The 16,751-nt window shown below is 43.4% G+C and overlaps 1 protein-coding gene and 1 long non-coding RNA gene across 5 annotated transcripts in view; both read left to right on the top strand.

Moving 5' to 3' along the window:
* Positions 1 to 16,751, top strand: part of LOC100741739 (zygotic gap protein knirps-like) — a 118,323-nt gene that overhangs the window by 70,498 nt on the left and 31,074 nt on the right. The window contains exons 1-2 of one of the 4 annotated variants that reach the window (XM_024366782.2): positions 4,480 to 5,653; positions 13,391 to 13,777. The exons of 2 other annotated variants lie outside the window; for them this stretch is intronic. In XM_024366782.2, the coding sequence (XP_024222550.1) occupies positions 13,748 to 13,777 (30 nt within the window). In that variant the 5' untranslated portion in view covers positions 4,480 to 5,653; positions 13,391 to 13,747. Of the gene's footprint in view, positions 1 to 4,479; positions 5,654 to 13,390; positions 13,778 to 16,751 lie in introns of those variants that run through there. One more of the 4 variants, XM_024366783.2, reaches the window with a different exon arrangement.
* On the top strand, positions 14,224 to 16,057 carry LOC117151493. Its single transcript, XR_004461481.1, has 2 exons — positions 14,224 to 15,841; positions 15,920 to 16,057. It is a non-coding gene; the product is annotated as an uncharacterized LOC117151493 (long non-coding RNA).

Below are 16,751 nucleotides of genomic sequence, written 5' to 3'. Positions count from 1 at the left end.
GAGACGTCGTCGTGTCGGGACGTCGTCGCGACGGCTGTGAAACATCGGCACGAGCTGTCTTACGACATTCCGCCGTGCGTTCGATTAACGAGATTGAGTGCCAGGTTTCAGCGGCGTGCGTGCGCGCATGAGCCAGTGCGCGGAATTCAATTAATCGTCGCCGCGTTCTTGAAATCTCGGGAATACCGTAGGCAATCCCACTCCGCGCGCCGTTCCACCATGCCTGAACGTCATAATTCAGTCGCACGGATAGCCTGAATTTCAACGGATTGTAATCACGCGGCTCGATCGTGCCGCCGCGAGATTGATCGCGCCGTGATCGGAGATTCGCGCCGAGGGATTCGCGAATCGTGCATCTTTAACGATACGATGCAACGGCATTTGTTACAAAGATTTAGGTGTTTTATTACGTCTTTATTCGCGTCTCTGTGACATTTTATTAGGATATATTTATGCGATTCGTTGGCAAGACGCATTGATCAAATTCATAGATTGGAAAGTAGAGTGGAACGATGATACTACGAACGGGTTAGCTTCACGGGTTTAGTTTAGAGTTTACCATCGTTCGCGCCATCTGTTTATGGAAAACAAACTTGCGAAATTAAAAAATTTGCTTCTGCGAAATATTAATTATGTATTTCTTTTTATAAAAGATGTATTTGTTTGGCTTACCAGAGGCACGATAATTTTCGTGTATCCTATAGGAAAGCTATTTCTACTATAATAAAATGTTACAAAATTTTACTACGAGTGAAAGTGCGTTCCATGCCAAGATGATTAAGAGGTATTTTATTACTGATTTATGAGTTGAGAAATAGGTATGTTATTATACGAAGTTATAAATGCTTTATTTAAACAAAAATGACTTTCTTATAACGCGTACGAAGCTGTACGGATAACTGTACTACTTATATTTTTAACAAGCAAACATATAACTCGCGTGTTATTCTAATCTTGATATATAATTGATATAATTTACACTCGCTAGAAAATAGTACAAACCTAATGTGATTATTACATGGAAACCGATGTTGCATTAGCATACAAGCATCGTTAATTTAAATTTCTCGTTTTTTCTCAATATTTTTCCATTTATCTATATATATACTATATAAAGTTGATTCTCGCTTCAACCCACTTGCATCTGCTAAAAGTAATTTAAAACGGTAGACGTTCGGCTAATGACGGCGGTAGTCCAAGTCATTTGTCAGAAGGAAACAATCGGAAAAATTGCCCGTGTCAGAGAAAGGTCGTGGCGTTGACACGAGAATGACTAGAACGCCAGGTTCTCCAGAGTATCGCGACGAACCGTTTCACCCGACAGGATGTGACCGCCTTCCATGTTCAGATAGGGCGATAAATCTCGTTTGCTTCCGTGCCAATGAGCAGACACGTTCTGGAAAGAATGAGTTCATATCTTCGGAGGCAGAATCGAGTTCATATTAGCTCCATCTGTCTCCTCGAGAAGGGCTTCTGCGTGAACGAGCAGACACACAGGGATGAGACAACCACGGACAAAACGACGAGGACCGATGGACGAACGCGTAAATACATCCGGATTATTTTCGGCCAATTGATCACGAATCTGACGTAGCTTGCCGCGCCTTTCGTGTTTGCTACACAGCGTCGGACGTACCGTGCAGCTCTTTCACATCGCTTCTGTTCGCTGTCAACATTCGAAGATATTATTTATGACGATGAAACACGCTATTCTATGAAATCTATAGCCTTTTCTGTTTCGCAGTGTTGAAAGTGTAGAAACGTTTTATAGAAACTTGTTTATTCGCGATGATTCCGCCCGAATTTGGATCTGGGCTTTATCGAGATATGGGAATCGTTTGTTTGAAAAACATCGTGAAGGTATCTTTGTAATACGGGCCTTTATAGAAATAAAAACGAGAGGTATAATTTGTCGGAGGAAAAGCTTTACGAACGATTATTTAAATCGTCAAAAATGTATAGTCGCGAAATTTATAAAATTTCCGCGAAGAATGAAATCGTACGCACGTAAGATTAAAGCCGACCCAGTCGAAAGTTGCTTGCTTCTATCAATTTTTCGTTCCGTGATGATACAAACTTCCAACGAAAAAATGACTCGATCAACGAATCGATACACCCTAAATCCAAGATAACTTAAATTCCGTCCGCCTCGAAGACCAAGCTTTGATCTTCGTTCGATTACAAGCTAATGTAACACGATTTAAATATTAATTCCGCTTAGTCCAATCGTACGTAGTCTTGGAATTAAAATTCAACGAAGATAAAACACGAGTTTCGATCGATGACGTAAGGACGATGTTCGTCAGATGTAGTCTTGTGACGCAATTGGTGTGATTCGAAGACGCGTTCCACGATATCGTTCTCGGTACCACATTGGATCCGACATCGACATCATCGGCTATCAGGATCGTAAAAAAAAGGCGACCAGATCGAACGTAGCGGACTTTCCCAGATTCGTAGCCGCTCCTCGTTTCTTCCCTCGAGCATTATCTCGATAAAATGAAATCGGTCGTTAAACGAGGAAGCGAGATAGGTTCGCTGTTCGAGGGAAGAGACACGACCACAAAAAACAGCGGCCTCTGAAGGATTCATAGGGTCAAGACGCGGGTAGGGGGGTCGAAGGGAACGACAGAGAGGCGAGGATGAAGCGAGGGGACAGAGAGAAAGAGAGTGGACGAAGGATCGAGAGCAGGAGGAGAATCGTTTTACGTTCGAAACCAGTTTCTATGGTTTAATTTCTACGGGTGGACATCTTCTTTAATTTATGGCGCCGTCCAACCCCGGTCTTCCTGCCCTCCTACTCTCCCCTTTGAACGCCTTTCGACATTTTATTGGGTCGACCAGTTTCTGTAACTCGTATGGATTCCACTCTACACCTCGTCCGAAAAATTTGAACGGTGATAGCGATATTTCGATCGCCGGAAAATATCTTAATAGTAACGAAATTGAAAGCTTACAAGCAACGGACATCAGGCATATATATCGCAAGAGTAATTTCCTTACTCGAGCTTTAAAAGTTGAGTCCTAAACCTTAGAGGTTCGTTCTGTAGAGGACTTGTGCGGTTGGCGTTTGATCGTGAGGTTTAAAAAGACGAGATTGTTCGTTGTTGAAACCATCGAATATATTTAAAAATAATTAAATAAATTAATATACAGACAATATTCGTTAAGATGCTCGTACTAACGGACTCGTTAAAGACAGTGTGTAATTCGTTAGTAAGATCGCCGATAACTCGTAGATACTCGGTACCATTGTGCCATACCAGTGTGCCGCTACAGTTCCTTTTCCAACGATTATAATCCCTTTCTCAGACCTCGACAATTTCGACGACTAAGCTCTGAAAGAGTTTCACGCGATATTAATCGTAAAAATACGATCTACGAGATCGTGCTTCGAAGCTTCGAACATCGAAACTTCGTACAATCATTCGATTTTCATCGTTTTTCCAACGATTGCGATTAAGCGATGCGTCCAATTGCCCCGACTGATTTCGCAAGGTCGATTCGTTCCCAGCCACCGGTGGAAGCGACAAGATCAACGATTCCGCGCCTCCGTCCGCGCCGCAACGCTCTCGCCGCTCTCGCTGTGTTTATCGGATCTGTACGTTAATTGAAGCAGCGAGCGGGTAATAGCTATGATTACGGCCGCTTACGTCTTGCTGGCCGGAGACTAAATTATATGGGTGAGTCTGGCGCGCTCTGTGTATAGATAGAAGACGCGCGCGCGAGCGGTTTGCCGCGCTATTGGAGCGAGACTTTAGATCTCTCGAGAAGAGATAGGTTTAGGGACGGTTTACGGTTGAAACTTTAGAAAGGATATTACACTCTACGATAAGAATCGTTCATTGTGATCACGTATCGCGGATGTTTACGAACTAGAAAGTAAAAATCACAGAAACGAAACTTTAGTTTGTCCGATGGTAGATTTTCTCGATACTGGTACGAAGAAGAAGAAGAAGAAGAAGAAAGGAATTACGTTACACGTGCATTACATCACAATGAAATCTTTCAACGCGTTTTACTTTCAAAACTATAACCAGTGATTTTGACCCGCTCTCTACGCGTTACGTGTCGAGAAACGCGGAAAATCCTAACCAGATATCAAACAGCAATTTTTAGCTTCATCTTGTCACTTCGTATCGAGTCACTGATTTCGATTTACTTTTCAGTCTACTTCAAGTCATAACCAGATTTCAAACAACAACGTTAAACTCAATCTCGGACAACTGTTAAATTTACGATTTTTATCTTGAAAGACAACGAAGGTCACTATCGGGTCGTAAACAAGAATTTATTTTTCTAAAAACTCCTGTCAATTATGCAGTGGACAGCTATGACGGTATACAATCTTGACAAGCCTAGCGATAAATTGATCCGCTTGTCCTAAAACACGCGAGACGATTTAAGAAATCTTATTTTACTAAAATCCCATACAAAAAGGGTTACATCGATGCGGAGACACGATTAAATGGTCCAAACCCGTTTAAACTTCTATCTTCCTCTGTTGCGTCAAATACCTCGATTCACTTCCAAACGCGGATCGACGAGTACGAAGCGATCCAGCAAATTCCACGAATTCCTTTCTAAAAATTGCTAGAAGATCATCGGCAACGCGATGCTAAAGAGAAAGAATCTCTGGCTGGCAGTTTCTCGAGTCAGCTAACGCAGTCCTCCTTACGCAGCCGGTAATCAGTCTTCCGCGGCGGTATCATCGGCACGGAGCACGCGGAACGCTGTTGCTTTGGCGAGCTGAGAGTGGAGGAGTGTAGTATCGTGCAAAGTGGGGAACCGATGGGAGGTACCTGGACAGTCGGTTTCGAGGAAGCTAGCAGTTCAGGATTGGTTAAAAGATCGGGCCAGGTAGGGGCCCATTGGTAGGTCAGGGAACAGGCGTGCACCTATGGGCAGGTACGACTGTTCTCTGCCAACGGGGGAAAATCGAGTTACCGACGGGACTCCGTGGCTCTCCTTAGGCGCCTTCGATGCAGTCGAACAGGTCGCAGCGATCGCGAAGCGCCAGTCCTCTCCCGTCCATCGACGTGGCCGCACCGTGACTCGTGGATGTTCGAGAGAGACAGACAGAGACAGACGATAAGACGTAGAGAAAAAAAATTTAGATCGGGGACGGCCGAGGAAAAAGGGAGAGGAAGACGCAGAGAGACGAAGAGGAGACGGTGCGGAGAGCTGGAAGCCACACTCGGATTCGCGTGGATCATCGAGAGCAGAGCAGAGCACTCGGGGGCAGTCGAAGGATTTGCATCGAGGGAACGATACAGAAATAATCAGACGCGTGTCGTTCCGAGGGGGTGAAGCCGATCGCGTGACACAGTCCCAGCAACGTGTAAACGACCGCGTTTCGTGGTTACCGCGCTTCGACGAAAGCGAACAAACGCGTGCACGGTGTCCGGTGCACCACGCCACGTGACCGATCGCCGCTGAACAACAACATTTTTCGGGCAGTGTGTGTCGAACAAGATCGGACGATCTCGCGAGAAACTTGTTCGGTTATTTGCTCGACGAACATCGATCGACGAAGGTTATGGTGTGTAACGTGTGAAAGAGGACTCGAGGACGATCGAGGAACAAGGTTTACGTTTGTGGTGTACTGAGGCACCGGTTAACCCGCTCGTGTGGATATCATCCGACTACAAAGGTAAGTGCAATCGATTCTACTGCGCGTTCCGCGATCGCGTTTCCTATGCGGGCATCGACGTCGTTCGGCGCGATCCACCGGCGTTGAAATCTCCCACGCTTCCATGGTAGTTTATCTATGTTCGTGACTGTAGAAATTTAGTGTTTAAATAGTCGCCGCTTTTTCTCCTATACGTTAATACGTATGATAGTTTGTTTCGTGCAAAATTTGTTCGATACGCGCGTACGATCTGCCGCCCGTTCACGTTCGTAAGGAATTTTTGACATCCTGCAAGGAAAATATCACGTCCTAAAACGAGAACTAGAAGTTTGAGTTTCGTGCCGAGAAACTGTAGGTACACAGGTACGGCGAGAGGGGATGAAAAAAATGTTCGACTAATGATAGTTGTAAAAACTAGAAAATAAATCACTCGCGTTCAGCCAGTAATCACCGGCGTTTCGTCAATCTTACAGTCCATTCACCGCTCCATTTATCCCTCGTAAATTAAAGTCTACATCCAAAGTGGCTGCGTTGCTCGCGATTATACCATGGCGTGAAATTGATAATGCAACCTAATAGCGGCCTAAGTACGCCTGGACCGTTAAAAATACCCCTTCGACTAGTAAATTTTGATTGGAATATAATTTCAAAACCGTGAGACCGCGTGCTCTACGCTTCACCGGTGTTATCGGCGAACGAAGATATTGACGGCTTTGTTCCTCACGCTCCGATCTTTCAACCCATGACGTTTATTCCTAGTTCTTCTAAATTTAATTATGACATTTTTCTTTCTACGATACGAACTGTAAAACGCCCAATTAGATTAAAAATTTTCAGTTATGAAGCGCAAGGTCTATCAGGTGGATCGTGAATTCTTCTTCGAACAAAATTTCACGACTCGTTTTTCTTCCAAACTACTGCCATTCACCCAATTCTAGATTCTAGAAGATCCAATGTAATTTAGAATTTTTAGGTGCGACAGATCCTATTAGATGAACAGTGAATTCTTTTTCGAAACTTATATATATTTTCAATATATTTTTCTTCGTTAACGTTGTTCCAATCGTAATTAATTTGTAAAACTAATTACAATTGTGACCTCTTTGAAAGCTTGTCTAAGGATGTCTGTAAGAATTACAATCGTTTTTCTTTTCTTTTTTGATACTTCTTCGTTCGTAAATTGGCGAATATGAAGCGAAACGGGACGTATTATCTCGAAATAGAAAAATCTTTGAAAGTAACGAATCTGACTTTTCCTACCGTAGAAACCGTAGAATACCGCAGAAACTTTAGAGCTGTCATTTTTCTTTTATAATATCGGCAATGCGGCATCTGACCTATAATTACCCTAATTTATTGTCTTCCGCTCCTTACGGTCCGAATTACGGAAGATTCAATGGAACAAGGGACTTTCAGTTACAAAGCATATATTACACAAAATTGGACAAGAGCTATTGTCCAATTATTATTCTAAATCTATCCTTCTTGTTAACATTGAAACAATTATAGACCTTTGCATTTTGTACGTATTATCTTTCACGATTTGATTCAAAGGTGTTCATTTATTATCGAACGATTATCAACTCACAAAGATGTACAAAGTCCAAATACATTTTTATTTGATTCCTGAAATTGATTTGTGAGTTACACAGTGAGCAGGAAGTATAGCTGGCATTGGCGAGAGAATTTAAGCAACCTAACGCTTCTCGAAACAGACTGAACGTCCCATTTCTATTCCTATCCTGTCGCGATAAGGTCATCAGCCGCAAACTCCTTTTGTATCCTCTCTTCGAGTGTCCTTTCTTCGCGCTTTCGAGACCCTCGCCAACGATAGAAACGATGCGGTCGGCTGGGGTTAGTCGTAAATGAAAACATTATCGTCACCCCTCGTGACTGCCTGTTGCTATAATATTTGCCTACTGGTAGACAGTGAAGTAATTCGAGTCGCACAAAGGCCGACACGTTCGTCGTGGAATAAAGGCGAGCAAGAGACGTGGCGGAAGCGTACACACACGCACGTGTACGACGACGGAGAAGGAAGAAGAGCGGAAGAAGAGCGAAAGAGAGACGAAACGAGCGGAGCGTTACAATTATTATGCATAGGTGCCCGGACCAGGTTCTCCCATGTCAAAATATATTTATTGCCCCCCTCCATTCTCTACCTTTGCCCTCTCTCTTTTTTTGGCCTGGTTGCGGTGTGTCAGCCATCATTGTTACCCTTTCATACGGTTATTACCCACTTGTACACCGGGAGAAGCTCTCGACGGCCTTTGAAAATAAACCGCGTGTCGCCTCCTTTAACGTTTGCTTTTGTGTATTTTAAAGGAAAGAACGGTAATTCGTAGAAAGAAGTAATTCGCTGCGTATCCACGCACAGTGTTCTCGAGGCTACAATCTTGCGGATTACGCAGCCTTGGAGCTGGTTTTTTAGGAGAAAGTCCGTAAAAAACTGCACGTTGCTCGCGGTATATTAGCTAGTGAACTTTGAAAACGACCGTCTCATCGGGAGAAAGCGTGAATATAAATAATAGCTTTAGGATTTCATCGACGCCAGAGAATCTGCAAGCAACTTTAATTCCTACGATGGGATATTCCGCTTTTTCTTCTCTTTTTTTTTTTTTTTAAGGACAATTAACGGTTCGCTTCCCTTGGTCACGATCTCGTAAGCCGCCTCAGAATCGTCGATCCTCATTTGCATGTCAACCCTTGGTGACTGGGGTTGTGATCTGACTTAACGCCTTTTCGCCTTCGTTCGTGCACCCTTCTACGTTTAAAACCGTAAAACTTCGCACGAATTCGTATTACACGTTCCTTTTTTGCCGTATTCTCTGGCGGGAAACGCACATGTCCGGCGATCCTCTAAATCTAAATTCTTCGATCCCGGTCACGTCTTTTCCGAGTTTTATTTGTTCGTTAATTTCATTATTCGTTGAACTTGTATCGAAATATCTGAGAGTATGGAGGAAAACAGAAGTTGAGAATATGGCAGGTTTTCCAGTTACTCCTTATCGCGACAGTACGTCCCCAGGAACATGCGTTTAACGGTACAGAGAGTGGCTCGATTCGGCCGACCCGTTACTTTTCTAATCTGAACCGATGCACTCCGTCCGATTCGCGATAATCCGCGAATTACAGGGAACTACACTCTTCGTAGCTTCCTCCCATTTGCATTTCCAGATGGGGAAACACTGGTAATACTCGCTTTTATCGCGTATGTTCGACGCAGTTAGTCAATCGCTTAGAAAGTAACCGAGAATGTGTTCCAACCTTTTTATTTTCTCTCTTCTTGGACGTCAAAGAAAATAGTTGGTCGTTCTGCGTGCGTACGGGAAAATAGTGCAGTTTTCGCGGAAAAGAAATTTAACGATCATTTTTTTATCGCGAGCAACCTGTAACGGAAACGCGTAATAGTTAACGTCAGGATAATTAACTCGTAACGCGTAATTGACTTTATTGTTATTTTATCGTTGCTATTTTACGTAAAATTGTTATAAAAAATGTATATCTGTCCAAGTCGTGCAAACTCACCGCGGTAGAGAATAAAGTTACAACTTAATCAACTACGAAGCTAAGGGAATGATACTTTTAACAGTTGAAACACGCCATACATAAACGAGATTATAATTACAGTAATATAACGAAGATGAATTGATTTCGTAGATGAGTAGATTTCGATCGAGTTCTCGTCGATCGACCATATTGATCTGATCGAGTAGTGAGATTCCACGACGAACATAGAGCATTTGACAGGTTCGGTAGTTTCGTAATTTTCGATTTGCTTTGTGAACGAGCGGAGCACGCTCGAGCTTCCGAGACAATTTCAACGCGATATCCCCGAGGCCTTTAGCGTCGCGCGTTTACGATATCGTAAATCAACGACGATGCGCTTAATCGTCGAATAAAGGGAGATTAAATTGCAGAGACTCGCGACGCAAACGTATGGACCGTTCCGGCGGCGAGAAAAGCGCGCGCATAAAATCCCTGCTCGAAATCGACGAGAATAAATCAACGGAGACGAACGATTTAATCGAGGTTTACGACGATTTGTCCGTATGTCAAGCAAATTGACAGACATTTTTTTAATAAACTCTGCCAAACCTCGCTGCGGTCTAGGAACTCTTTTTATGTGTCGATTTCGTTTTTTTATGTTTTAAGAAAATCATTGGCGCGTGATTAAAACGAGGAATCGTGCGACGATTCGTTCTTACTACGTATATTCTTCGAAAGAGATGTGTAATCTGTCTATAAATATTTTCGTGTTGCAAACTGGATTAAATACGGAGGATGATTTGAGTTTCTAGTTAATGATAATTCTGTTTAGCTCTACCGTACTTGATCGTTATCACGCACATGATCTAATGTATGCACTAGTTGATAGGTGAACTCGCGTGTTCGACGTTCCCTCTCCTGCTCATGTTTCGTCTGTACTCTTTTTCTTAGCAAGACGTCACTAACTGTCTTCTTAGGCGAGCAAGAGTTTCACGTTGGATCGTGACAAATATCTCGCAAAGTATTTGCGATTATACCGTCTAATTTTCTTACTAATTCGAAATTAATGTTACAAAAGTCAAAGGTAATGTTTCTTATTGTCAAAAAAAAAAAAAAAAAAAAATGAAAGATTTTCCAAAGGATATTTTCCAAAACGATAGAGCAGACACTTCTAAACTGATTTCTTCTTAAAATCATTGGTTTCGATAAAACACGTAGAGATACTTTCCAAATCAAACTACCCTGAACCTTCCTCAGCGTGCAAATGAAAGGCCACTTTTTAATCCATTTCCATCGATGAATATCGTTCGAAATCGTCCCCTCGTCTCGTCGTATCTCGGCATAACGAATTCCATACGCGATATCCTGAAAGAGAATTCCCACACGCGGCAAGGGTTGGTTTCCGTCGATTAACTTCGAGTGGCTGAGGAAAATCGTTCGAAGAGCAACGAAGGTATATGTATAGACGGTGTTAAAAATTGGATCGGTCACGGGCCAAGGAGATGAACAATACTCTGGTCGGTCCGTCAGCGAACCTCTTCTTCACGAATACGCATCCACGTCGAGAGAAAGAGAGAAGAAGCCTGGTTCGGCCTCGTGGGGCTAAACTGTCGCGATAAATGATCCTACGGAAGGTTATTAATTGTCTTTGACTCCCAACCGGGCGCTTTATGGATCGCGAAAACATATTAACCGAAAAGAAGCTGCCGTCCTCCCTTGCCATATGCTCGGAACCGACGTATACACGTAGCACGCATGCGAGTGTGCGTGACACGTCGTGGATTCGAGTGTCTGAACGCGTATACAACGATCTGGAGCATCATTTTTCAAGGACTCGATCGACGTGCCAGCGAGGCGCGGCCATCATCCATCAAACCGATCGTTAAAAACGCATCCAGGCCGATACAAATTGCGCGACCTGTGCCCGGCCGTATTCTCAACACGCTGCAGTTTCCCTTTCGAGTCCGTTTTCCTAGATCTCCATCCCTTTACAATTCATAAGATCGTAGATGTTGGGCAACCTGCGGTGACGGAGAAGACTTCTCGTATTTCTTCGTTGGTCCGGCAACAACTAACTAGTAATCGTGGCCAGGTTAAAGTTTATCTTCTCGCGAGTCTCGTCAGCGAAGGAATTTCGACTCCTCCTAATTTTGGAATTTGGAATTTGTCCTTCTAAGAGCTTTATTTTTAGAAAATTGTATACGTAGTTCAAACTTCTTGTTTACCAGTAATGTAGTCATAGAGTGGTCGTGTTTCAGAAACGTTCGTACAAGTCCTCGATTTATCATTTGGAATTCTTTGCTCCGCGAGCGTCTTATTTTCAGCAAATTGCTTAATTCACGATAAAAACATGTTGTTCGAAGATTAAAAGTTCTATCCAAGTGTTTCATTTTCCATGGAAAATACTCGTGGAAGCCTCTATAACGAAACGATACGTTACATATAATTGGCAAATGCGAAGCGAGGTGCATAGGAATTTCCCTTGAGCAGAGGAACACCCATCTTCCTACGATAAAGGTAATCTAGAAGCCGTAGTAAACGACCTTGTTGGAAGCTGGCGTTAGCTGTCGCGCCTCGGGTAAAAGCGACCGAATCGTCCCGTTTGTTCCTCCTAATTGGCGATAAACGGACATAATCGTCGGTATATTTTAACCAGGCCGCATGATCCACGCGCTCGTGGCCGCGCGCGCGTAACTGCGCCAGAACGATAAGATCGCGAGCAACCGTCTCTCCGAGCGGTGACTTTCGTGCGAGAAATTCCCTTGACGCAGTTGCTTATACACGGCACAGTACGAGCCGGTGATATATCGACCCGTTCTTTCGAGCGGACTCATTAACTCATTAACTTAGCGAGAAAAATGGCTAGCCGTATATCAAACGGCAGCCCGGTAATCAAGCGGTCATTCTTAACGCGGCCATAAATTCGCGAATTAATATACCCGCCAATTAATTAAATCGCGCCACGCTTTCTCTAGCAAAGGCTTGACCGGTAGAATTGTAACAATCACGGTCCCCTGTCAACCGAGTAATTACAGTTCACGCGACCGAAGAACTAGTTTCCTTCGGCTCGCTCGCTCGTGGAAAACGCAATCGACGAAAGATTATTCGAGACCGTTTAATTGGACGATTATCCTCTCGCACGCTTTTCGTTCTTTGCTTTTTGTCGCCTACCCAGACCGCGTCCCACCTCTATTACAGTCCAGTAAAATTAATTCCGAGGAAATGGAACGAAACAGCTATAGAAACGACACGCGCCTAGCCACTTTATGAACGTTGATTTCAGTTCTTGGAACGACCACGCGAACGAAGGTGTCGATCTTTTGGTATTCTCGTTTATCGTTCTTTCTCTCTAGAATTTCGAAATATCATCGACTTGTTGGATTTTGGAAGAATGAAATATTAGTGATTCTGGATTGCAAATACGTGTAACGGTAGTGAGAATTTATTATTCGTGTATTACAAAATTTGAAGCCTGTTCCCTCGTTGGAATTGACTGAGTGAACGCTGCTACGAACAGAAGCTGACTCTTCGAAAAGCTTAATGGAAACACTTTTACTTGGTAATAAATGGACAACGCTATACATATAATCCATATATAATCCATATATGTAATTCGAAGCATAATGATATAAAATAGCTATAATCATACAAAATTTCAACATTCACCATCGAGACTCTTTTTTTGCATAACAATTTACTAGTTATAGTAAATTTCTTTTCCAGAGTTATAATTTTCCGTCGAGTAGCATAGTTGATCGATCATCTCGTCTCGTTCGGAATTTAAAAATTTTTCATCAAATATGGAATAGCTAGAGGAACTTGTAAAATTTCAATCGTCGCTAAACTTCTTGATATTCTCGGTACTGCTGGCTCGTATCTTTTAACTTGTAAAATTTCGTCGACTATTTAGTTCTATCTACGAGATGTTCTTACGATATTCTGTCACTCCCTTCCATCCTTTCGCCACCATTTTCTCCTTTCTCCGCTGCTCCCCAAAGAAAAAATACAAGAACTCGGTTAAGTAAAGGGTTACTGTTCGGGGTGAAAGGACAATGGCAGGAAGTCAGCGAAGGGATCGTCGAGATAAAAAACTCTCATAAAGGGATAAACGTCATACGGGACTCGAGTTTAATGGCGCGTAAACGTTCGACGTGCCCCTAGACGCGCGTGGTGCGTCGCAGGACGAGTGGAACGATGACAGGAGGGGTTCTCCCGTTCCTGACCCATTCGTTGTCCCTTTTTCGTCGATCGTTGGCGTTCCCGTTGCAGGAGTTGGAAAGCTACCTCTTGGCACGGTAAACCGATATCTGGAGCAGGTCGATCGACTTCATTAACAAACGAGTGCCAAGCAAATATTGACTCTACTCGTGGAAACTAGGGTACGAGGTGTGCGCGCGTGTACATACACGAGCCAGCCGCTTCTCCTCGAAGCGTTTTGCCTTTGTGCAACATCCGCCGGGACCAATGAGACGTCGATGGGCAGATTATGGAGTCGGTCTTGTTGCTTCTCTCGATGCGGCGCACTGGCCTCGAGTATTTTTGCATATAAATGCGCGGGAACGCTCCTTGGCTGGTAGTTCGCGCGTTATCTGATGCTTCGTGCCCGTGATAAGCGTCTCCTCGCCGATGTGGAGCTCGAGACCGCTCCGAGCACTGGTAACCGGAATCCTTTACCATGGGAAGAAATTTCACGGAAGGTGGAGCAATCGTTTCCGTAAATCCCCTCGCTCGGTCTATATGAATATTAATGCCGGAGGTCGCACGTCGATGACTATGCTTTAGGAAATTCCTATTGTTTCGCTGACACACCAGGGGATTCCTACTATTGTCGTGATATCTAGTATCACGATTCTCTACTCGATATTAGAAACGATATAAAAATCTTCCTTCGTACAAGGATCGTATATTTCATTAGACGGTAGTATACGCATCATTGTAGACGATTACTAGGAGCTCGAAAATTAATGAATCGACAATTGGTAAGTTGCAGATTACAGACACCTGCAATAGCTTTTGCAATGTTACAACTGAAACGTTGGATAAGCAATTGCGTTGCGATTTGTAAAATTTCACGAGCGCTTGTTTATTAGCATCATCTAGGAAAATTCGTCACTTACGATTTGCGACTTGTAAATTGCAAATTAGTTCGATCGTTCAAGATGAGACGACGTCGAAGAAATAATTGAATTTCTGACTTCTTGCTTACGTCGTCGTACCGTGAAAGGGTTAACCGTAAACATGGCAGATTTCGCGAGACACTTTAGGGCAAAAAGATCGATTCTTGGCAAAGTAGACAACAGCCTTGGCCCGAATCGGGGTCAGCTCGTGGGATAGAATCGATATCGGTCCGTGCACGCGCGTCCAGATCCTTTGTAAAATCAATAGGCTCGGCTACTTAAATGGTACCGTTCGCTGGTTATAGTCACCGGTCGGTTACGGGCCACGGATACGGTTACGAGAAGGCTGAATCGATGCGCTCTGTGATTTACTGTTAATCGCGAGACCACTGTTAATCAACGTCTGGCTGCGTGCACGCCACGGCTCGAATATTCCTCACGCGGTTGCGCATCGATGGAAACAACACGTCCCGATATTAGCTCCGCGCCCCGTTTTTGCGCCGCTTAACCTTTCATCCTCCTTGTCTCTCTCCTCTCTTTATGAGCGAAAGAAAGAAAGAGAAAGATCCGCTCGCTTACGAGCCCGAAAGCTCCGCGAGCATTCTCACGCGTTCCGCTCGCTGTTTCTGGCCGCCTTGAAACGGAATTATAGCCGGCGCAGGATTGTGTTTCGATTTTGTTGCTTCGAGCATTCCACGAGGCTGTCAAATGTCAGAGTTCGAAATATTTTTGGAGTTCAATTATCTATGTGTACGCAGTGGCTCATGAAGCTATTTGAACGCTTACCACGGAGAACTTTTACGTAAATGTCGAGTCTGTTATATAAAACGTATCGAAATTCGGTTGGCCCGAGACACGGTTATATCGGTAAAATTTGAAATCAATTTGCAAATATTTATACAAGTTACGAGACGAGTTTACGGTGATTTGGTAAAAGAATATCGTACAGCGTGAATAGCCGTGTGAAATACACAATAAGCGCACAAGATGTTGCCATTGAGTATCGAGAGGCCTATTGATACGATGGGTAATCGAACGTTTAAATACTTTTGTGATCTCTGAGAAACATATAGCTACTTTCACAGCTTCCACGTACATTTCCTGGTTTGTTTTAAGCTCTATCAGAGCTACCAATTTATAACCATGCACGGTACTAATGAAATCTCAAAGTGTTTGGTATGACATACATAATATACGTATAAAGGATTTCTATAAATATTCGAACACTTGTGCGAGAAATAAGCGAAGGTTTACTTTCTTTCGAGCAATCCAGTATTACGTTTAGTGGAATAATATTGTATATCTACGGATGGAGATTTCAAGTTCTTTTTTCTAGGTAATAGCGGGAAAGATTAACGAAGAAAAATCCTATGTGACTTAATGAAATCTACGTAATATCGTTAGGCTGTGGTGAAGAAAGATAAGTCTCGTTGATGCATACAACCTTTAGATGGTATAATATATTGCAGCTTTTAGCACGTTGCTCGTCAAATACATCGTATTTTATATCATCAAATGTAATATAAATAATCCATTGCATAACCGTCCTTTTACTGCTCGCGTCTTACTTTTGATGCATCATTCGCCGGTGAAATGTCCTCTGGTAATAAACTAGCGATAATTTTTTACTTTCGAAAGATGGCGATTTGATCGAGGCTAATCCGCAGCGTGAATCTTCCAGGTTTTTCGTGAAGCAATTAACGTTAAAGCTATCGACCACTAACGTATAAAACTCGTGCTAAAGGAATCTAGATGCAAGCTATATGAAAAAGTAAGTGATACAAGGAGAAAAGGAAACTTTATTCGAGCATCAACTTTAAAAAAGTGACGAAAATTCAGAAACGTTCTATGAAAAATGATAAATTAACAAATCGCTGCTAAAAGGATACTTTTATCGAGGAACGTCGTCTTTAGGAGATTTTATTTACCGTCCGTACAATACAGTTGCAACTTATCCTCGGCATCTCGAGCGATTCATCGTTTTCCTGAAATCGCTCTAGCTTCATCGCTCGAACGTCGCAAGAAACGATTCCAAAGACGCAAGAAACTCCCCTAACCGTTTCAAACAGCGTGTTCGAAGGCAACGACTTCCGGCATAATGATTCGAAAATGTCTGGACGAACGAGTAGGTCATTGTCGTGGCACGAGATGGTCGCGTTGAAGAAAAGAGGGAAAAGGAAAAAAGAAGAGACACCTATAGCTCTGTCCGTTTCTCCGCGGCGAAGGAGAGGAAAAGAGGATGGTCTCGGCTCATCAGTAAACGGAATGAAAGAAAGAGCGGGCGTCAAACAACTGCGTCGAGAAAAAACTTGGAAACCTTAACGAACCTGCGAGTCGACTCTTCTTCTTCTCTATCTCTCCCTCTCTCCTCGACCGTCTCCCACCCTTCGAAGCTTCACAGCGTTTCTCCGTTTCTCTGTTCGTCGTTTAATACCGACAGCCTACCGTTCGCGGGCGCCAGCTACTTTCCTTTAGAAGAACAATCACGAGCAGACGATTAGAAGCGGCTCGTG

The sequence above is a fragment of the Bombus impatiens genome, unplaced genomic scaffold (assembly GCF_000188095.3).
Source record: "Bombus impatiens unplaced genomic scaffold, BIMP_2.2 scf_0235, whole genome shotgun sequence".
NCBI classification, from domain to species: domain Eukaryota; kingdom Metazoa; phylum Arthropoda; class Insecta; order Hymenoptera; family Apidae; genus Bombus; species Bombus impatiens.
Note: the sequence above shows the minus strand (reverse complement) of the source record. Positions and strands in the feature narration are given on the sequence as shown.